This window comes from Eschrichtius robustus, chromosome 1 (assembly GCF_028021215.1).
Source record: "Eschrichtius robustus isolate mEscRob2 chromosome 1, mEscRob2.pri, whole genome shotgun sequence".
NCBI classification, from domain to species: domain Eukaryota; kingdom Metazoa; phylum Chordata; class Mammalia; order Artiodactyla; family Eschrichtiidae; genus Eschrichtius; species Eschrichtius robustus.
Genome location: NC_090824.1, coordinates 124,746,060 through 124,769,859, shown reverse-complemented (window position 1 = coordinate 124,769,859; position 23,800 = coordinate 124,746,060). Strand labels below are relative to the sequence as shown.

At 46.3% G+C, this 23,800-nt stretch overlaps 2 protein-coding genes across 5 annotated transcripts in view; one reads left to right on the top strand and one right to left on the bottom strand.

Moving 5' to 3' along the window:
• USP3 (ubiquitin specific peptidase 3) overlaps window positions 1-23,800 on the bottom strand; it is a 301,215-nt gene that overhangs the window by 224,415 nt on the left and 53,000 nt on the right. The window lies entirely within an intron of this gene.
• CA12 (carbonic anhydrase 12) overlaps window positions 1-23,800 on the top strand; it is a 61,577-nt gene that overhangs the window by 1,941 nt on the left and 35,836 nt on the right. For all 4 annotated transcript variants that reach the window (XM_068553237.1, XM_068553228.1, XM_068553220.1 and 1 more), the window contains exon 2: window positions 6,133-6,153. In XM_068553237.1, the coding sequence (XP_068409338.1) occupies window positions 6,133-6,153 (21 nt within the window). The remainder of the gene's footprint in view (window positions 1-6,132; window positions 6,154-23,800) is intronic.

Below are 23,800 nucleotides of genomic sequence, written 5' to 3'. Positions count from 1 at the left end.
ACATCAGGGTTAGGGAGGGAAGGGGCATAATAAGGTGAAGGCTTGCATCTTCCAGACATAACCTAGGAATTCTCAGTTGCTGCAGGGGAACATTTCAATGAACTCCGCAGAGCCCGCTTTGCCTGAGCCTGGTGTGGAGAGCTGGGCAGCCCTGGGCTGCATGGATGTGGGTTCTAGCACCCAGGACAGGAAGCAGGCAGGGCCCTGAACCCCTGACCCGAATCTCTGTAAACATCATTCCCTCCGAAGGCACCCAGGACATTCTCCTTGCCCAGTATAAGCTGGGTCTGCAGGTTCTAACAGGCATCCAGCTGGGCCTCCCAAGGCTCCGGATAGAACAGATGACCTTCTTGGAAAGGGAACAGTGCTCCCAGGAAGCTACTGAGGTGTAACCGCAGGGGCCTTTGCCTGGCCTGCCTGTGGGGTCAGTTTAATTCTGTGAAGACCCTTGCCCCTAAAGCTAAAGGTGGGAAACCAGGAGAGGACATTTCCAAAAAGCAAAGGGGCACACTTCCTTTATAAAGTCTTCCTGCCTTCAGTTCTGGCTGAACTGAATGAACCAGGCTGGGCCCTGACCTTCATCCAGTAAGACCCCCTGACTCAGCCCGCCCTCCCCTTCATTTTACCGTGCTTCTCCTCCCCAGACTCCAGCTTGTGAGCCCCTCCAGGCACGGCCCTTTATACCCAAAGCACCAAGTCCTGAGGGCCAAGCAGGTTCGCTCAGAGAAAGGAGGGCAGGAAAGATTGCTCTGATGCTGCTGCTTTCTAAGAACAACTCCCCAGTCCTGTGTCACCAGCTGAGCCCTTACAGTCCCTGATGCACTCGATCACACTGGGCCCTGAGCTTACCAGAGTATTATGCTGATTCCTCATCTGAGGATGAGAGCTGCAACAACACGGAAACCACAGCTTAGCAAGCTTTGGGGAAAGTAGCAGAAGATGTAGGTTATTAAGGCCATGATTTGATTTTGGTGCAGGTGCAATTAAAATTTCTGGCCAAGGCAGGACTGCTCAGAGGTAGCAGATGTTTTTCCTGGTGGCCTCCAGGATCACCGAGTGGCCTATGTCTCTCAGGGAAGCAGTGAGGACAAACCTCCCCGTTCTTTGTGAGATTTTACAACCTGGGCCTCCAAGTGCTCTGCCTGGCTAAGTGGCAATCACCTGGCTTCCTTTGCCTCTGAAATCCATGATTCTATTTTAATAGAAGCCCTCAAACAGAACGCTGAGGGAAAATGTTCAGAAAAGAGGTTTGAAGTCTTCTGTAGCTTGGTTCCAAAGCCAAGCTGTTTTGTTCCTTTTCACTACTGTTTCAGTAAAAGGCTAGCAGTGAACTTGGGGGTCACGTACAAGTTTGGGCTCCCCACAGTTCTGGATGTCGTCAACCAATTGCTAATTCAGAGGAGGTTAATTTGGAGACTATTAACTCCCATCCGGTCCATAGTAAGTTTCAGGGGGTCTGTGGGGCCCTGTGTACTTTCGCCGTAAGCATCTTTGCTGCAAGCACTTTCGCTGCGTAACTAATTGACCCATAAGGCAATTTTGCTGTAGAAAATAAAATAATAAAAAGTAAAAGAGGGATATCAAGAGGGACATAATGAACAGAAATACAGTCAGAGATGTAGAAAACAAACTTATGGTTACCGGGGGGAAAGGAGAGGGGAGGGATAAATTGGGAGATTGGGATTAACATAATACACACTACTATATATAAAATAGATAACTAATAAGGACCTGCTGTATAGCACAGGGAACTCTACTCAATACTCTGTAATGACCTATATGGGAAAAGAATCTAAAAAAGAGTGCATATATGTATGTATAACTGATTCATTTTGCTGTACACCTGAAACTAACACACTGTAAATCAACTAAACTCCAATAAAAATTTTTTTAAAAGGACATAATGAAACATAAGAAATAAATAACAATTTAAAAGACTTTATTGCAAAATACAAAATATTTGAATACATTTAAAATGTGTGTAGATTCATGGCAATACTGTGCAAATAACTGATTTTATTTTGTGGCTTGTCCCTAAGTATTCGTCTTCCAAGTCTGTCATTCATAGTATTCATACCTTTTTCTTTCTTTTGCTTTGTTGATTCATCTCCTCGTTCGGCAGTGCACTTTTTCGTTCTCGCTAACATTTCTTCCTTCATTAAGAGAGGTATCAGTTTCCAAATACAAGGGTGCATGTTTGTACCTGAGCTTTGTGTTGCACTGTGAAAGCCTCTACCCTGTGGTGTATTCTTGGCATCTTGTCACATCTCTAGTGACAGATGTTTCAAAGTTCTGTGGGAGATGTTGGCTCAACTCTGCACCTTCGAGGCCCTCAGCCTCTTTCTCCTCCAATGTAGTGTGTTTCAAAATAAGAAACCAACTCTTGGGGCAAATGATTGTCATCGGTCAGCTGGATAAAGCCATCAATAACATCACTAACTGGAAGAAATGCTAATGCATTTCAACCAGTGGAAACCAAACTGTCAATCCAAAACTGTCAACTAGTTATTTGATCTTTCACAGAAAAATTGTCTTAATGCCAATTAATTATGCAGCAGCGAAGATGTTTATGGCAAAGAAGCTTACAGTAAAAAAAAAAAACAAAAAAAAAACAAACAAACACCTAACATGGTTCTATTGACCTCCTGAAGTTAACTGTACATGAAATTTTCTGTGTCCAAGCTTATGGGCATTTTTAAAATTAATTTTTATTGGCGTATGGTTGCTTTACAATGTTGTGTTAGTGGGCATTTTTAACGAGGAAAGGTCCATAGTACTGATCAAATACTCTAAGGGGTCTGGACTCCCCCCTCTACCCCAAAGATTGGGAAGGAGACTCAAAGATTCTCTAAGTTCGTGGGAAGTGATGGGAAATGTGGAGATACGCTTCTTAGCAGGCACTGATATTCCGCTTCGCCTTGTGGACTTTCATTTTCTCATCTATAAAACGAGGTGTCGGGTTGCAGGTATGTGAAAGAGCCCTCAATCCGTCTCTTCCCAAGTGGGATGTCAACAAATAATGCCTAAACCAAAGCAAATCATGAAGGCACAACATGGGCATGTTTTATAGAGATGAGATAACGCCAAAAGAAACATTTTAAAAGAATTCACAGTGGTTGCCATAGGGAGCAGGAAAGTGACTAGGGAGTGTCAGGGGACCAATATTTTTATTAAAAGCCTTATAGAGCCATCTGACTCTTTAAACCATGTACAAGTGTAATTTGAAAAAACTGCCAATTGAATTTGAAAATTAAAAAGACCGAGGCAAAGAATTGAAACAGAACAACAACAAAAATAGGACATTAAACCAGCTTACAAAGAAAAAACAAACAAAATCCTCTTTTCGCTTTTGAAAACCACCACTGGCTTGAGGAGGAAATGCCCAGTGGTGATAAGTGACTACCAGATGGTTGGTCAGGTAAGTTTTACTGCAAATCATTCCCAAGAGAGAAAGGAGATGTGAGTCTTCCTCTTGCATCAGTACCCTGGTGGGCCGAGAATCTCAGAGGCACTGGGAGAAGCTGGGAGGGAGGGACATAGGAGTTGAACAGCCCCCTCATTGTGATGTGTCCCGAGACACCCTGAGTCTCAGTTTGGGGTCTCGGGCTCCTCCTGGAGATGAAGAGGGAGGTGTGCCAACAGGGTAATGAGAGCGCAGCTCTGCAATGACTTTTTAAAAACTGAAGTATAGTTAATGTACAATACTGTCAGTTTCAGGTGTACAGCAAAGTGATTCAGTTATACATATACCTATATATTCTTTTTCAGATTCTTTTCCCTTATAGGTTATTACAAGATAGTTCCCTGCGTATAGTTCCCTGTGCTATACACTGGGCCTTGTTGGTTATCTATGCAACGACTTTTAAAAATTTTTTATTTTATATTGGAGCACAGTTGATTAAACAATGTTGTGTTAGTTTCAGGTGTACTATGCAATGACTTTTTTTTTCTTTTCACACACACACACTGTATTTTATTTTTACAAGAGATAAATAGACTGACACCAAGCATTGTAAATGGATGACCACAACAAAAGCAACAATGATTGCAATTACCAAACATGAAACACACTCATACTATGCCATAATATTGACATTCGGTCCAGTAATCCTCCACTGTAACAGCTCCTTTCCTTTGCAGTGAAAATTGATTTGTATATTCTTTATGCAATGACTTTTTAAAACTATGTTTTGTTGTCGGCACAAAGGGCTTTTATGAGTGAAGGGTGTGGAGTGGGAAGCGATAGGTGACTTTCGTTATATACCTGGCAGGACCTCTCCTCCACATTGCCACTGCCCCTGGAATTCTAACTCAGATGAGGGTGGCAGCTTCCTCAAAGAAAAACTTTCCTTTGGGGATTAGTTTTCTCCTCTTTATGTACTGAGGTGAACTCTTCTCCAGGCTGTGTTTTTAAGTGGGAAAAAGCAAGATGCAAAACAGGGTTTCCCGTATGTCAACATTTGTGTGCAAAAAAGGCGGGGGGGGGGGGGGACAGAATACAGAGACCTGTGCGTGCAGTCACACTGTGCAAGTGTTCCCATCAGCTGGTGAAACTAAGTCTAATGCAGCAGGGAGCTCGGGTGGCAGGAATTGCTTTCACTGTGTACCTTTTGGTGGCTTTTGAGTTTTGAGCCTCGTGACTTTATTACCCAAATTTCCAGGTGATGACATTTGGCTTCTCTACGATATACGGGAGGCTTCTGATCAAGAAGCCCCCTCCCTAACCCCTGGGCCCCTGCACAAAATCACTGCCTTGTGCTTTGTCTCCCCTGGGAGCACAGTTGCTCTGAGAAGCAGTTGTTCTGACACAGACTCTGAAAAAGCTTTTTGCTTTTTTTTTTCTAATTAAAAAAAATTTTTTTCTTACAGTTTCATTGAGATATACTTGACACACAGCACTGTATAAATTTAATATGTACGGTATAACGATGTGACTTATATGCATCATGAAATGATGATCACAGTAAGTTTAGCGAGCACCCATCATCTCATATGGGTACAAAATTAAATAGAAAAAAATTTTTTCCTTCTGATGAGAACTCTTAGGACTCTCTTAACAATTTTCATATGTAACGTCCAGCCGTGTTAATTATATTTAGCATGTTGTACATCGCATCCCTAGTACTTATTTATCTTATAACTGGAAGTTAGTACCTTTTGGTCATCGTCATCCAACTCCCCCTGCCCTCACCCACTGCCTCCGGTAGCCACCAATAAGACCTCTTTTTCTATGAGTAAGTTTGTTTGTTTTTGAAGTATATTGACCTACAACACTATGTTAGTTCCTATTATGCAACATAGTGATTTTTTTCTATACATTTAAAATATGTCACCATCCAAGGATATCAGTTACTGACTATATTCCCCACACTGTACATTTCATATCAGTGACTCGTTTATTTTGCAACTGGAAGCTTGTACCTCTTCATCTCCATCACCTATTTCTGTCCTCCCTCCATGCACCCCTCCTCTGGAAACCACCTATTCTCTGTATCTCTGTTTCTTTTGTTACGTTTGTTCATTTGTTTGGATTTTTAGATTCCACATATACGTGAAATCATACAGTATTTGTCTTTCTCTGACTTATTTCACTTAGCATAATACTCTCTAGGTCCATCCATGTCGTCACAAATGGCAAGATTTAATTCTTTTTTATGGCTGGGTAATATTCCATATATATATCTATGGAATATCTATATCTATATCTATATATATCTCACATGTTCTTTATCCATTCACCTATTAATGGCCACTTGGGTTGCTTCCATATCTTGACTATTGTAAATAATGCTGCAATGAACATAGGGGTGCATATATCTTTCCTAATTAGTGTTTTTGTTTTCTTTGGATAAATATCCAGGAGTGGAATTGCTGGATCATATGGCAGTTCTGTTCTTGATTTTTTTGAGCAACCTATATATCAATACTGTTTTCCATAGTGGCTGCACCAATTTACATTCCCACCAACAGTGCATAAGGGTTCCCTTTTCTCCACGTTGAAAAAGTTTGAAGTTCTGGGCATCCACCTTCTTTTAATTTCACCCATTTAAAAATAAAATCTGTCATGTTTTCTCTAACTTGTTCAAGCTCAGTTGTCCTTACTTGCTTTTTTTTTCTTCTTCTCCTTTGCAGGATCCACGTGGACCTATATAGGTAAGTAGAGATCTTAAATACTTTTTTGAGGAGGTGGATGTATTTAATGAGAAAGTCAGAAACTTCTTGACCTGTAGAGATTATTTTGGGGCGTTGGGGAGAGCAGTTCTGGTATTGTTAAAAGAGGGCACAACGTCCTCTCTAAAGACTTGCTCCACACAGGTCTCAGACAGCTCTTTCTCCAAGGAGCTGAGCCTGCTTTGTGCATTTGAACTGCGAGTCACAGAGTAAGGCTTTCAGATTCCTGCAAACCGCCCAGGTGAGGGTGCCCAGGTTACCTTCAGACTGCAAGGGCCCTAGGCAGGAGAGTGCCCTTCTCCTCTGTAGGACATTTATTCTACAGTAAACAAAGAATAAAGGGCTCCTTTCTGAAAGTTAGGCTCAGGTCCGAGAACTTAAGCTGCCAGTGGGTCTAGAATTAACTTCTCGTTGCCGTGTTTGTAAGCAAGCAGTGGACCAAGCAGTGATGGTCAGTCCTTAGTGAAAGAGGAATGCTTGTCTTAAATGGAGAGACAGGGACATCAAGTCTGCAAAAAGTTTTCGAGATAAGCAGCTTGAAATCGGCTTAGCTCATGTATTGCAATGAATGGGAAATTTGGTCATCAGCTGGAGTGGGGATGGGGGTCAAGCTCTAGGGTCCACTGGCAAGCGCAGGAATGTTAATAATGTCTTGTTTGGGACTGAGTGACGAGGGATGTGCAAGAGAGATTGTTATGGGGAGCAGGAGGGTGGAACTGGCCTCGTTGGCACAGGAGGGGTGATGACAGGCAGGGAAGTTGATTACTACAGAGGAAGCAGAATCCAGAGAACGATCTGACTTGGATTTGCTAGTTAGCCTTTGGATGTTTGTTAGCCCAAGAGGCATAGAAAAGTCCCTAAGTTAATCAACCAGCTACCTCCAGGCCAAGGTCTCCTTGGCTCTAGCATTGCATGGCTCCACTGCTACTAACATCCCTTATGTACTTATTATGGGCAAGGCATGTTGCTAAGTGGGTGGGTAATTAGAAGCATAGGCTGTGGTCTGTAGATGGGAATTACTTAAAGCTCACAATTCAAAGCAGAATATAATAGGTAATAATAGCAGATAACAAGTAAACGATTCAGTGCTCTGATGGTTCAGAGGAGGACAAGAGTGCTAGGACTAGATGGTCAAGGAAGGCTTCCTGGAGGAAGAGGGTTTTCAACTGGACCTTGGAGGATGGGGAGGATTCAGTACGATGGGAAGGAAGTGCTATTGGCCAAATTGATGATGGTGTCACATGAATGAAGGCAAGAAAGAGCAAGATGGCATTTGAGGGAAAACATGTAGAGAAGTCGTTACAGGGGAGGGATGGACTCTAAGGTCAGAAAGATAGGTTGGGTCATGTATTAAAAGACTGCAGCAGGTCTATAAGTAAGGATACTGGCCCATCTCCCATCTCCAAGCTATGTTGTTAAATGAAAAAAGCCAGGTATAGTATGTATATGTGGCACCATGTGTGTACAATGTAACTGTGTGTTTGCACAGAATTTTTCTAGAAGGATTCAGGAGAAACTGAAACAGTAATGGCCCCTGGAAAGGAGTACTGAGGGACTAGGGGTCAGCTCTGGGAGGGAAGAGTTACTTTTCACTGTTTGTAAAGTTTGAATGTTTATCCTATGCTTGCCTTACCAAAAAATGCAAAATAAAACAAAATATTAAAAAAAATTTTTTCAAGAATATTTAGCGAATACTTTAAATTATCCCAAAATACAGAGAGAAAAACATGAGACACAACAGGCCTTTTTTCCCCCCAAAACACTAACATTGTGCAACAGGAAGGCATTGTTGCTGTTCTAAAGGCCTATATTAGACTTTCTACTGATGGCACCAACCACAGGGTTACTGTGAGGATCAAATGGTAAGATCCATGTGAAACGGGCTAGCATAGTATTGATACTTGTTCTATAGTAAGCACCCAATAAAAGTAGACTATGACTATTATTATCAAGATACATTGTTTTCTTGGAATAGATTTTTACTTCTCTCAAAAATAATAATATTTTTGTATCTACACGTTTTATTAATATGAGAAGGCAATTTGACGCCTGTGTATCTCATCATCATTTTTTGGAGTTGAATGTTATTTCCCTCACTACCACAAATAAAAGCTTCATGTATGTCCACCTTTTGGTAACATGTTGTTAAAGCTATAATGATTGCATTGTGTCAACAGTATTCTATTATACTGAGAGTGTTGTATGGACTTCTCTAAGGTGAATATATTTCATTAATAAATATTGTTCTAAATTAAAAAAAAAAAAAACAGGGGCAGCATGGAGGGGGAGGCCAGGCTCTTCCCACTTTGTCCCATGGATGGAGGGGCGGGGCAGGGGGTAATTTGCATTTTAAGGAGAGTAGGGGGTGGTAGGTGGTGGAAGAGGAAGGATGGGAGGGAGGCCAGAAGGTGTCTGGCCTTTGAAGGAACCCCATTCTGTGTCTTAACGTCCAGTTTACGGTGGCGGCAGTAAGAGGGAAGGGTAGGGCAAGAGACCTGACAAAGGAGGAATCGGTGGAGTCTGGGCATCAGGGCCCCTTGGGCAGGTTCAGTGTGTGGGAGGAGACAGGAGCAGTGTAGGCACGGAAAGAAGGCGGGACTCAAGTTCTGGACCTTATCCCATATGGTCTGGAGGAAGCACGTGGGCCCTCGGGGTCTTGCTTTCTCCCCATCTGTGAGCTGGAGAAGGGGTTGTCCAGATCAGTGTTCCTCAAGCTATGGCTTGGGCTCACCTGCATCAGAATCACCTGGAATGCCTTCCAGATATACAGATTTCTGAGCCGCAGCCTGGACCTGGGGGAGGGAGGGAACCTGAAAAACTTGTCTATTTCAGGTGATTCTTATGCACTCTGTTAGAGAACCTCTGACCAGATGGTTCCCAAAACCTTTCTAGCCTGAGTCAGAGGTAACTTGCCCCACACCTCTTCTACTGGCTTCCCAGGTGGAGTGGAGACACAAGTCACGTCTCCCCAGGGCTCCCTTCGTCTGCGGGACAGCCCCCCTGGGCAGGGCAAGGAAGTTACAGAGAACAGAGAGACACGGTGTCACGAAGGTATTGGAGCAAAATCTTACTGCCACTTAGGCATGACACGGTGCTCCCCAAGAGAGGGCCTTTCTGTCCAGCCATACCGACCAATCCAGAAGCATTTCTTCCTGACCGTTAGCGCTGGCCAGCCCTCTGTCCCTCCTGCGTACAGTTAGAGCAGCTCTTTGCTGAGGAAGCAGAGGGCAGAGTCTAAAGATGGCATGGCATGCATGGGGGTGAGCACAGAGGCAAACCTGGGTTTTTATTAGTGAAATGAGCACACGTGATGTGGAGTCAGGTCAGTGGGGGCCAGTGAAGGAGGCAAACAGGTCCAGGCTGGCAGCTGGCACTTGTGCTTGGAGTCACACAAGTAAACAGAGAGCCTGGCATAGGTGCCAGGGGGGAGAGGGGAGAATGGTTTCCAAACAATACAGGCTGCACCGAATGGGGCAAGTCCAACCCAAGGCCACGTGCTGGCTTTCCCAGGGCGCAGACCTCAGCTACTTTTCACATAGATGCCTCTGAGTCATCCTGCTCCGCGGGCCTCTCGCTTCCAGGAACACATGACAGGACTTCTAGAAGCACATGGAAAGAGAACTCGAGCCCCATCCCGCCTCCACACTGAGTCACCAGGCTAACCTCCCGGATGGCCCCCTGCAGACAGGAGGACCATCTGGCAGCCAGGATGGAGCCAGCCCTGCCCCTGAGTGCTCCTCCTGGGTGGCTGGAGCAGCAGCTGGGTACGCGTTGGCATGTGCTGGGTCAGTGCCCTACCCCCTGCAATCAGCCCCAATTCAGTCCTGCTGAGCCACCAACTCTGAAAGAGAGGGCAACTGCAAGTCAGGCTGACACGTGAGAGAAGGCTGAACTCCAGTCTGCTCAAGTGCACCTATGCTGTTAGAAGGCAGGATAGCGGGTGCCCTTGGGGTGCGGAGGTGACTGGAAGGAGGGGCTACTGGTCACGTTTCGTTCCTTGACATGGGTGCTGTGTTCAGTTTGTGAAAATCCATCAAGCTGTTCACTTACGATACGGGCACTTTTCTGTATGTATATTATATTCAATAAAAGAGTTAAAAAATTCCAGCTGGCTGGGAGAGTCATCCTTACCCCAATAGATTTTTCAGCCCTCCCACAAGAAACAACCAAAAAACCCTCAGCGTGTTCAAAATAACAGAGCAACCAAAAGGAATGACTGTATTGAAACTAACGACCCAAGAACGCATCATGTGAGCAGAGAACAGAGGTGGGGCTCCATCCCAGAGGACGCCAGACACTGCTCTGGTGCTCCTCCAATGTGAGCTAGTTCAGAAACAGACAAATAGCACTGTTCATCATTTGGGAGAAATAAGACAAACCTTCATGGGAGATGAGATGTAAGGGGAAGAGCAAGCCAAACGCCCCCTCCTGGCGGGTGAACGAGTCCCACTTCTCCCCAGGTCAGGGCCCCACAAGGCATCCACCAGATCAGCCCCTCCATCCCAGATCGGGGACTCTGGAAAGATGGCAGCTTAGCCTGGGGGTGCCGGGCGCCGGGCTCGTAGGCCCTCCTGCCCAGCTTCTCGGTCCCGGGCTCTGGCAGGACTCCCTGTGACCACTGCCACCGCATTCCTTAACTGCTCTCCTTTCTCCCAGACAATAGAGGCTCTGTCTTAAAGAATTTCCTTTGGGAATTAGGAAGGGATCCTCCATTGGGGCGAACCTCATTGGTTCTCCAGGCTCCCACCTCCACCCCCCTTCTGTCCTGAATCTGCTGGAATATTAAGTTACTATAAACAAACTATCTCTGGGGTTCGGGACATCCTTCCCAGGCTAGAACAAGACATGGAACACATGCAAGGAAGCTAGGAAGCTTTACTTTTGTAGTAGGCAAAGGCACCGTGTGACCTTCACACTCAAAGGCAGTATAAAAAACAGATTAAGTTAGAGCTAAAGGGAGAACTTAAAACAGCAGTTAGGGAGCACGTGCAATTAATAGGCTGATTTTATTAAGGAGAACTGTCGTCTTTACCAAAGGTAGAGGCCTGGCCAACTCACAATACCCTAGTGACTTCTCCCCCGCTCCCACTGCCATCCTGAGGATGAAGGACAAGAGGCACAAAGCACTCTTCCGGGAAAGAGGGAGAGAGAACAAAAAAGGCCAGAACATGTTTTTCATACCAGGGAACTGAATCCCTAACCCCTGTGTCTTGGGGATTTCCCTTGAGGCTTAGCAATCCAACCCGCTGTGATTTATTAAATCTGTGCTATAGTTCCAGTTACTTCTAATTGAAGTTGTAACATCCAGGGTCCGCCTGGATGTGGTGTGGTCTACCCACTCGTCATGATTTCTCATCTTTCCTGAGTTGCAGAATTGAGGTTTGTGTGTTCTGGAGGATCTTGGCCTGTAGCTGCCCAAATGCCTGCATTTTCGTGTTCACAGCTGGCCTTACCAGCTGGGTGAAAAGATAGGGAAGCTAGCATTTGTTCCTAAAGGCGGGTGTAGTGTCACGGGGGGCGAGGGACGGGTGAGACAGAAAACCAGGAGGAAGAAGTGGAACGTGTACAAAGCCCAGAACCAGGCAGACCTCCTGGAAATAGCAGCTGGGCCACTTTCTGGATGAATGGTCTTAGGAAAGTAACAACCTCTCTGGACCTCGGTTTTCTCAGCTACAAAATGGGAGCAATAATAGCATCTACCTCAGTGGCACCAGGATGGGCAGCACCAACATCACCGGGGGCTCGGGATGCCCTTCCCAAACACTCAGAACTACAAGCGAAACTCATGGGGGGAGCCTGGGAGGAAAAACCCAAACCCTTCGCCTCCTGTTCTTTTAGCAGCAAGAAAAGCACCATATATGACTGTGTTAGAAACGCAAATTCTCGGGCCCATCCCAGATTTACCTCCAAATCAAAATCTCTGGGGCTGGGCCCAGCAGTCTGCTTGAACAAGCCCATCAGGTGATTCTGATACACACTCAAGTTTGAGGACCTCTGCTTTGCTTCAGAGTCATGGCGAGGATTAAATAAGATAATACACAGAAACAGGCTCGCAGTGCCTGGCGAATAGTGAGCACGTGTAGCTAATCATCTTCTTTCCCTTCACTTTACAGAGTTATGGTGGAATTCTATTAGCTAATAGATGGGAAAATGCCTGGTAAGCTCCACAATACCAAGCAAACCTGAGTTTTGTTAGAAAGGATCTACTTCTTCGTGCTTTTCTGAATTGCCTGAGTTTTTAACAGTGAGGAGGTATTCTTTTTATATTCTGAACAAACCAAAGGAGTTTCCCTTGTGAGAAACAAAGTGATTGAGCAAAAAACCCCAAGGGCACCAAGCCCTTGTCCCACGGGCCTCACAGGCCAGAAAGTTCTTCCCAGCCTTGTCCTTCAGACCAGGGGTTGAGTTGGAGCTCATCACCCTGGCACTTCCCTGGCATCTAGGGACCAGATATCTGGTTCCACAGCCGTGGCCACCTCAGCCATGCAGCTGAAGTCACTGGAGCCTCCCCTGCCTCCCTGCCCAGCCCACGGGGGCAGGGTGCTACTCCCCCGAGCCTCTGGGCCGAGCCTTGATTTAGGGTTCAGGAGTGGAGCTGGGAAGAAATCTGGGGCTGGGCTACTAGGGCCCCGTGCAGGGACTGTCACCCACCTGGGGCAGAGACAAGCCTTGGAACTGCGGGCTGAGAGTTTGCTGCCGAGAGCCGGGAGCAGGTCCTGCCAGGGGCTCCATCAGGCCTCTGGCTGTGCTCCAACTTGCCCTCTCTGCTTCATGCTGGTCTCAAGCCCCAGGCATTCAGGTGAGGGCAGGGCACAGCCCTCCAGAAGCCAGTTAAAGCCCTTGGCAGCCCACCCCCAGCAAGGGGAGAGAGGGGAGCCCATGGGGTAAACCAGCTTAGAAGAAAGATTGAAAGCAAAAGGGCTGAATTCAGAGCAGGTGTGTGAAGGTGCCCCGGGCAGAGACTAGAAGGTCTGGTTTTCCATGAAGAAGAGAATGGACCAGAGACTGTCTCAGCAGGCTCCACGTCTCCTTGAAGGGAGCAGGGGCCCTCTCTCCTGGTCTGTTACTGTCTTCCTCTGCAGGGGCGGCCACAGGGGTGAAGGGTGCATGCACGACTGCGGAGCCCAAGAGCATAGCCAGACTCTTCCCAGGGCCACACCTCATGGCCAACAAAGAGAGCCAGGACCTGCTGTGGACAAAGACTGTATTTCATTGATTCTCAGATGCAACTATTTTATGTTAGCATCTCTGTAAGTGGGATATATCTTATAATCCATGGCATCTAGAAGCAATGAAATATGGTAGCTGTTCCACAAATACTCACCAAGAAGCACCCTGTTAGATGCTAAGAGCACAGAGAAAGGAGCTGAAATGATTTAATTGATCAACAATTAAATAGTGAAACAGCAAGAAAATGTAAAAATAATCGCTAGTATGCATGCTGTTCAACATAGCATATAGGAATGATGGGGAAACATATTAGATTTTGAACTGTAACTTCTTTCAATTTTCAGTCAAGCCACAGTTCACTTACACTTTTTAGTGGTGTTGGACCAGTATTACAAGTATTTGTAAACAAAATAAATTAGGCGCTTTTTTTTTTTTTTTTTTTTTTGGCTGAGCCACACGGCTTGTGGGACCTTAGTTCCCTGACCAGGGATTGAACTGGGCCATGGCGGTGAGAGCACCGAGTCCTAACCACTGGACCGCCAGGGAATTCCCATAGATGGGCTCTTTTTCTTCTTTTTTTTATTAATTCACAAAAGTATTCCTTTAAGGAACAAGCTTTCCAATGACCTGGCAAGCATTTAATTTTTGCCAACCAGGAAGGAAGAAATACGAGCTGCCACCTCCTCATGTCCATAAAGGTTGACTCAGAACTGACGTAACTGTCCTATGTGACAGTTTTGTCATTGTTAGAGATTTCAGTAATTAAAATGGGAAACAGAAGCTTAGGTTATTTTCCTTATCAAAACTATGTTCCTTGGAGCCACAGTATTATGATGGTTTTCGTGCTCCTGTACGTTGGATGTCTTAAGCTGAGTGCAGTTTAAGGGATCCTTTCTAATTACAGGAAGGTACTTCTTTCCTTCAACACTGTGATCTGACCTGTGACAAATCTGTACTATACACTGTGTAAATGGCTAACAAGTCAATTGCAAACCAACTGAATGTACAAATCTTAGTGCTGGTGCTGAAATCTCTTCAGAATAGGCATCATGATCTCAAAGTTTGTTTCAAAATTTCCAAGCATCGAGTGTCAATCAAAACTGAAGATGAAACACTAATGAATGTTGAATTCTCATGCTTTAGGTGGACTTCCTTATTAGAGGTTTTGGTTCTCTGCTATTTTTACCATACTGTTTCATTTAAATTTCCTACATGCTAACTTCATTTGTGCGATTGAAATAAAATTGCAATATAAAAAAAAAAAAAGAACTGGCGTGACTCTAAATAAAATGGCTCATTTAGCTCATCTTAACTTTTTAAATGATTTTGTAATCATTAACTTGTGACTAGATCAGCTGTATGACTTCTGGGTGAATAGGAGACCCATGTAGATCTCGTAAGGATGCCCGTGGTTAGCTTCAGGGCAAATGGTCATGCCGCCCCCACCTTTTGGGACAGTTGGCTCAGAAAGGGCTCCTTGGTTATGACGAGGGTGAGATTTGCTTATAGCAGGGAATGGCGACACTGGCAAATGGTGCCTGGTGCTTTTGTAGGGAGGCCCCTCCTTGGTACTCCATCTTCTGGAAACTGCATGAGAAGTGGAGAAAGGAGAAAAGGTGACTGTGCAGGTTGTGGAACAAAGAGGTTTTGTAGCAGGTCTGAGGCGGTCGTGCAAATGACTGTTTCCCCTTTTGGCTTTGGCCACCAGGAAGCCCAGAGGCAAACTGGTGATTCCAACTTGAGTAACTGTCTATTCTCCTATGACCTGCAAATCTAAAGGTTCTTCATTGATAGTGCCCTTCTAGTTTATAGGTATTTTTCATGATCCTGAGCCAAAACATTATACAAATAAATTTCTGGAATTATTACCTAGAAGGGACCTGAGAGTAATGGTACCCTACACATGCATCACTCTTTTATTCTGCCCTCCTCCATGGATACCACTGTTTAAAAGGTTTAACAAATTAATCTATTAATGAAATAGTTTTCCCATTTGTTATTAATCAAAGACAGATCTGAAAACCAATCAAAGTTTTTAGTTAGCCCAAGATAAGGATTCATATTGATTCCACAAACATTTATAGAGTAAATACAAAGTGCCAAGTATTAGGCTAGGTGCTGAGGAAATGATGAATAAGGCATGAATAAGACTGAGAATCTGGGAGGAGACAGTGAATTAGGCCTTACAAAGCAGAGAGATGAAGCACAGAAAAGAGTGCCCTCACCTAGTGTCTTGGGAAAGGATTAGAGAAGGCTTCCTGGAGGAGGTGATGTCTAAGCTGAGACCTGGAGGACATGTAAGAGCTAGCCAGGCAAAGGGCAGGGGTTGAAAGAGCCTTTGGGGTTAAGGGACAGATTGTGCCATGATCACCTAGGCTGGTAGGTTCTGGGCACTACCAAGGACCTCAGTGAGGAGGGAAGGGGCTGGGGAGATGGACCAGGGCCAGTGTGAGGGGCTCATGAGCTGGCTGAGGAGTTGGGACCTCATTCTGGAGATAGCGGGGGGACAGCTGGAGCGTTCTAGGTGGAAAGCTGAGATAAGCGTTTTAGAAGGATCATTGTGGCTACAAAGTAAAGAGTGAATTGAGTGTGAAACACGGAAGGAAGGGGGCCAGAGGGATGCAGGAGAGGGGGATAGGGGTCTGAACCACGGGAGGGGCAATGGGGGTCCTGACCTGTTGATATAACTCAGCCAGAAACGTAAGACATCTAATGTTGTAACTGGCAGAAGCAGCCTGATTGTAGATGAGTGCCCATCTCTGTTGGGCTTCGTGAAGTATTCACATCAGCATCCAGACTGCCACTGCTGCCCAGGTGGGACCCCAGTGGGGAGCACCGATGTAGCCAAGCCCCACACTCATTTACGGATGAGGCGAGGAAAACTCAGAGTTGTCAAGTGGCCCAAGCATGAGATGCTGAGCCAAGACTGGAATTTGTGTCTCCTGATTTCCGTCTCGTGTATTTTCCCAGTCATTTGGTGGATGCTTATTTTATGCCAGGCATTGTGTACCCTACACGACACATCACAACACTGTGCAAAAGCCACTGAGGAAATGCAGTGATTTTTTTGAAAAAGTAAATAATACAGACTTGCCAGAAACAAATTATGCCAAGTTAACTTGCTTTTCTTCCCTACATCAGAGTAAAAGGCTTGGTGGTTAAAGAAAACGCAATAGACTTAATACCTGTTGACGTAAATAAACATTTGATATGGTTCCTTGCGACACACTCAAGGGAAATGTAGATCAAAGACCAGTGTGGTTGCCAGGGAAAAAAAATCAATACAGTCAAGTCATCATTACTGTAGGCAGCGCACGGCTGGGAGAGATGTCAGGGGTCCTACAGGGACAGTCATGAATCAATACCGTTTTCGGATTCTTGGGAGTAGGATGGACAGCTGAAGGAGTGTGGTGGTTGGAATCGGAAAGACGAGAGTTGGAGGGAAGAACAGGGAATGGATGACACACGTAAGTGAAGAAGAAAAGCAGATCAGAGAGTGGGTGGACCTGGGGGTGGGGAGAGGGGCAGGAAGCAGCTCCTGGTGAGGAACACCGTGCGGGCGCAGCAAGACAGGAGCCCCGGCAGAGACTGAATGAGGAGAGCCGCCTGCCCCGTGCTCGGTCCTGGTGATTCAGGAAAGAGGTGTATGCACGCATTTACACACGCACACATATGTGTGCACGCATGCATTCATGTTCACGTGTATCTACATTCTTAGGTGTGTCCACACCCCCGACACTCACACCTCCATCTCCTACACCATGAACTTGGAGTGAGCCTCTCCGCTGGCTTCTGAGCTACGGGAATGTGTGTTGACATCTCACTGCTTGGAGCAGTGCTTGGGTGAGAACTTACAGCCGCCCCTCAGTCCCTCGGTGCTTCCTTTTGGCAGTTTCCCAAGAGCCCTCCCAGCTCTTGATGAACCTTTTGGTGTAATGCTTAAACGTCTCTATCAGCAAGGATGGAGCAGGGAATGGTCCAGCACTGAGTAAAACTGAGCATGGAAGGTCTGCAGGGAAGACTGGGTGTGCAAAGATATCTGGTCAGAAACCTTGTTACGCCGTGGGGAAAAAAGTGGAGGAACTGCAGGACTTTAATGCTCTTCCTTCACGTAATTGCCTTGAGAAGCATAGGTACCTCCGTGGTTAATAACGAAGTGCTCGCTCTCCAGCTAAGGCTAATGTGCTGAATTATCACTGGAGAATGATTTCCTCCCTGGTGGTTTTTGAGCACAAGCCTGCTGCAAGCAAGGCAGTATTTGAGGGGCACGGGTTTGAGCAGGAGCCCTTTCTAGCCTCAAGGGGTGTTATCTAGAAGGAGAACATCATGCACACCGTGTGGGGAGTGACACCCTCCCCAAAGGGGCTGCTCGGGCAGAGGCAGAGAGCCCAGTCCGGAAGAGGTGCTGAGGAAACATTTGTTGAATGAACGAGGAAAGAATGGTTTGTCTCTCTATTTACTTTGGGCTCTGGGAGTGAGGGAAGGCACCAGGGAGAAGGTGACACTTGATCTGGGATGGCAGGATTTCAGAGGTGAAACCAGTCTGAAACGAAATGCCACATCACCATGCATATCTCATTAGAAGTAAAAGGAGCCACACAGGGAGCCCTAGATTTGTTTTCCGGTGAGGTGAAAGGGAGAACTTGCTCTAAAAGGTTGGAAAAAGGGGGCGGGGGAAGGAGGAATTGAGACTATTCCATTCAGAAGGGCCTGGGAACCAGCATGTCTTGTAAGTCCATCACAAATAGACACTACACTACCACGTTTATTCCTCCCAACAGCCCTGGGGTCCTGCCGGGTGGGTACTGCCACTTTCATTTTGTAAGCGAAGCTCAGGAAATCTAAGAGATATGTTCAAGGTCACACAGCCAGTAGGTGGTGGAGCTGTGATTGGCAGCTTGGTCAATGGCTCCAAAGCCCTTGACCTTCCCAACTGCACTTCACACCCCTCTGGAAGGGAGACAGAAGTAGCCTGGATGGGGACTTGCCTGGTGGCGCAGTGGTTAAGAATCCACCTGCCAATGCAGGGCACACGGGTTCGAGCCCTGGTCCAGGAAGATCCCACGTGCCGTGGAGCAACTAAGCCCGTGCGTCACAACTACTGAGCCTGTGCTCTAGAGTCCACGAGACACAACTACTGAGCCCGTGTGCCGCAGCTACTGAAGCCCACATGCCTAGAGCCCGTGCTCCGCAACAAGAGAAGCCACTGCAATGCGAAGCCCGCGCACCGCAACGAAGAGTAGCCCCCGCTCGCCACAACTAGAGAAAGCCCGCGCGCAGCAACGAAGACCCAATGCAGCCAAAAATAAATAAATTAATTTAAAAAAAAGAAGTAGCCTGGATGAAGGCTTTCAGGTGTGAGAAGAACCATCGAACAGCAAATTTTCTCCCTAAAAGGGAAAACCGAGGGAGCAGCTTTAAATAACAGCAAAAGCGCTATAGGTTAGATATCAGAAAGGACTTCCTCTTTGTGAAAGCGGGTAAGTGAAGAACGGGCTCAACAGCAGGTCAATGTTTAGAGACCAGTCAGCCGTCACTTAGGTCACGTTCCCCCGTGGGTAGCTGCAGAAAGCTCACGTCTTTTACCAGATCCCCTCTTTTTGTTATTTCCAGACCCCCCAGGTATGTTTACAAGGTCACAAATCTCTCCATTGCTGCTTCTCCCCTCTAGCTCTGGACCATCGCCAGGGCTTGTCTGCTGGTCCCCTCTCACCACCTCATAACCGCTGCTGCCGCCCAGGCTCTAGACCCTCCAAAGGCTGCTGCTGGGGAGAACGTGAGGGTCAGGGTCAGTGGCACCCTGGCTGCTTACTGGCACTGTGACTTTGGGCACATTACTCAACCTCTGTGCCTCAGTCACCTCATCTGCTAAATGAGAACATAGTACCTCTGTCGTAGGGTTGTAATGCAGATTAATTAATACCTGTTAAGCATATAGAATGGGGGTTGGTGGACTATGGCCCATGGGCCAAATCCAGTCCACCACCTGTTTTTGTGAATAAAATCTTCTTGGAACAGGGCTACACTCACCTGTTCACATATTCTCTATGGCTGGCTTTTTTTTTTGTTTTTTGTTTTAACAAAAGCAGAGTTGGGTAGTAGTGACAGAGATCATACAGCTCACAAAGCCTAAAATATCTGCTATCTGGCCTTTTGTTGAAAATGTTAGCCAACCTTTGATATAGAATGATGCCTGGCACGTAGTAAGTGCTCATTAAATGGTAGCTTTAAGAAAAACAACAACTCACTAGGCTTTGGAGTTTAACAAAATTTGACTGAGGTCCTGGGGTGACACAGGCAACTACAGCCTAAGAGGAAAGCCAGATGTCTCTGTCATCAGTACTCCACGAAGGCAATGATCATCCCTGTCCCTGGGGATTTCCTAGCATCAGGTCGTAGGCGCCAGTCTTGCTCTCCTGGCCTGGAGCCCTGACTGTGTTTCCCCTCCCCTGAGGTTAGGCCTCCATTCCTCTTTCCTACCCCAGGATGACTGACAGCGAGAGCACCTCATTCTTTCTAGAAAAACATCCTCTGCAATGTGTGATCTGCTCTTTCCTTCTGCGTGGCCCAGCCGAGACGATCACAATAGTCCAGGGCTTCTCAGCCTCTGCGCTGTTGACATTTGGGGCGGGATAATTCTTTGTCTGGGGGCTGTCCTGTGCACTGTACGACGTTTAGCAGCACCCCTGGCCAGCCCATCTACCCACTGAATGTCAGCAGCATTCCCCCTCGTGACACCAAAAATGTCTCCAGACGTTGCCAGACATCCCGAGGGGACAAAAATCACTCCTGAGAACCACTGGCTGCGTCTGAGATAACATCACAGGTGAGGCAACAACCTTCCAGTCCAGGACAGCTAAATCCATTATTTTAGAAAAACAGTGTTCTTTGCAAGGGCACAGACCAGTTAAAGATGCACCCAATTTGTATCACTGGATCACTAGACAGAACGCTTGGCACCTCAGCCTGAAACGCCAGCATTTGGACTGTTACAGCTGGGGCTGAGCTTTCACAGAAACGCTGGGTAGTTACCTGCCTCAAGTCTGGGTCACTAAGAGGGCTTATCCAAGCGATCTGTCCCGCAACAGGGGGAGTGGGACAAATTTTTGGCCCCTCCCCCAGAATGTAGAAAATGCTTATGAACCGCCCCAGCTGTCCTGCCCCTTCCCACATGAAGATTTTCCATCCTCATCCGTGTTTGACATTCTACTCCCCCTCAAGTGACAGGAAGAAACTGCTAGCAGCTTTAAAATAACGGTCTATTCACTGATCCACTTATTCTTTTGACCAATCCTTAATGATTCCCTTTGTGGGCTGGTCACTGGGGACCAGAGACAAGCAGAACACAGCCCCTGCCTTCCATGCACTGAGAGCCGAGGGGCAAGCAGACGTGTAAACAGGTAATGACAACGGAGCAGATTAAGTCCTGTGATAATGTACACTGACCCTGGGGACACAAAGGTGGGGCAGAATTCCTATATTTGGGGGTGACGGCGGCTGTCAGACTTCCCTGAGGAGCTGATTCTTGAAAGATAAAGGAGTTAGCAGGGCAAGGAGAGTGCGTGCATGTTTACGTGCATGGTGGTGTGCGTTTTAGGGATGAAAATGGCATTCCACTGCAGGCAGCAGAGCTCCGAAACCAGACGAGAGTGTGGGGTGCGATCAGAGAATCAGGATGGCAGCAGCCCAGTGTCGGAGAAGTGGTGGGGAAAAGATTGTCCCTGCGTCTGTGAGCAGAGGCTCTGACAGCTTTCGTTCCAGACTACCTTTTCAAAGATGTTTATGTAGCAAGTCATCTTGCATAGATAAAGGCAGTGTCTCCTTCCAGGGCAGAGAGCAGATCTGTTTGCTGTCCAGTAAAACAATGTCTCTCTTGGAGGCAAAGGTTGGGCAAGTTTGCTAACCACCCCCCTTTACACACTGGGGTTTCCTAAGCTGAGAGGGATGTTCATTGTGTGGAGCAGCTTGCAAGTGGAGGCGTTACAAGGCCCTGGTTACATCACCCTATGGAACTGGGGCTTGAGAAACAGCTGCAAATGTCACTCTGCTACCCCTGTGAGTATTAAACTGTCCTTCGTCTCTGACTCAGGAGTCTCGTGTCTTTACCAGCATCCGTGAAACTGTGGCAGGCTAACCTGTTAGTCGGGGTGAAGTCTTAAGACTCCCACCCCCGCTTTGTGACACATGGTAGTAGGGGAAGCAAAGCCTAGAGAGGCGGGTGGGATCATGACGGGCTTGTGGGCTGCACTCCAGACCTTGGGATTAAGCCTGAAGGCTTGAGGAGCCACTGAAGAACTTTCAGCAGAGAAATGTCTGGATCTGGATCTAGCGTAGGGAGTGGAGGGCTGGAGAAACAAGGCCAGTGAGGCCTACAGATACGGAGCTATGCAGCTGAACAGGGCTATGCCAGTAGGGGCAGATGAAGGCCAAGTTTAAAAGAAACTTAATTTGGTCCTTGATAGCTTTTTTTCCTGAACCGGGAGTCAATCCGGATAATCCTTTGCATTTATTTGTGGTATCTCTTTAGACCTTTCATGCTCTTGACATTTCTGAAGCATACAGACCAGATATCACGTAGCATGTCCTTCCATTTGGGTTTGTCTGAGGGTTTCTCATGAGATTCAGGTTGTCCATTTTGGCGCGAAGAGTACAGTATATACAGAAGTATATACTGTTATTATATATTATATATGCATACACACATATCTATATACACACATATATTCACAATGGAATATTACTCAGCCATAAAAAAGAATGAAATAATGCCATTTGCAGCGACATGGATGGACCTAGAGATTATCATACTAAATGAAATAAGTCAGACAGAAAGACATGTATCATATGATATCACTTATATGTGGAATCTTCAAAAAAATGATACAAATGAACTTATTTACAAAACAGAAATGGACTCAGAGACATAGAAAACAAACTTATGGTTACCAAAGGGGAAAGGAGGGGAGGGAGGGATAAATTAGGAATTTGGGATTAACAGATACACACTACTATATATAAAGTAAACAACAAGGTCCTACTGTATAGCACAGGGAACTATACTCAATATCTTGAAATAACCTATAATGGCAAAGAATCTGAAAAAGAATATATATGTATATGTATATATATACACACACGTATACATATACACACACATATACATATATACACACACGTATACATACACACATGTAAACATACACACACACGTATACATATACACACGTATACATATACACACCCACACATATACACATACACAGCCATGTATACGTATACACACACGTCTACGTACACACACATCTATGTACACACACGTCTCCGTACACACCCACGTCTACATATACACACCCACGTCTACATACACACACACACGTTACGTATACACACACACGTATACCTATATACACACACGTATACATATACACACACACACATATATAACTGAATCACTTTGCTGTACACCTGACTCTCACACAACACTGTAAATCAACTATGCTTCAATTTTTTAAAAAAGATTAAAAATAAAGAAAAAATATTGTCCTAAAAAAAAGACACCTAAAAGAGTAAAATTGTTACATCTCTGTGCCTAAAAATGGGGCCAAAGGAAAGGAAGGAGCGGACTGGGATTCCCAGCTTTTGGGGGGGTGGGCGGTACTATCAGCTGCGATAGAGAACCTCGAAGGGGGTGGAGGAGGGCGAGAGAGGAAAGGATGGTAGGTTTGGTTATTTTTCAAATTATTTGTTTGCCTGTCTGCCTCCCCCCTCCAGCCACGTCTGATTTCAGGAACCCATGGAGCGTCCAATGGGGGTGGCCAGTAGGCAATGGGTCTGGAGCTCAGGAGGAGGAAACCCCGACAGGGCAGAGGTGGTGCTGAAGCCATGGGAGGGGATAAGATGACCCCAGGGGAGCGTAAGTGAGAGAGAAAGAAAAGAGCCAAGGACAAAACCACAGGGAGAGCTGACATTAAGGGCAGGTAGCTACAGAGAGCTGAGAAGGGGCAGGAGAAATGGGAAGATAACTCAGACAAAGCAGTATCCCCCAGAAACCCAGAGAGGACAGGTTCAGAAATGGGGTGGGGTAGGGGGGGAGGCACCGGGGCCAAGGGCCACAAGAGAAATGAGGGCTGAAGAGTCTATCTGAATCCAGTGGGATGTGGGCCTTGAAGCCAGAGTCCTGGAGCAGGGAGATCTGAGCAGGAAGTGGAGATGCAGAAGTGGCCAGACAATGTTTGGTTGCAAAGAGGGGGTGAGGAATCAGAGCGGGAGGGAAGGGGAGGTTCTCGTCCTAGTAAACAGATATCAAAGTCCACAGCTAAATAGCTTGTTCAGGGCCACATTCAACTTAGATACGCAGGATGGCCCCTGACCTGCTGTCTAGCCGCCCCATCCAGTCTCGGCTCCTCACTCACAGCCTCACACGTTTCACAAAGATGAGTGGTGTGAAGGTGGATGGGGC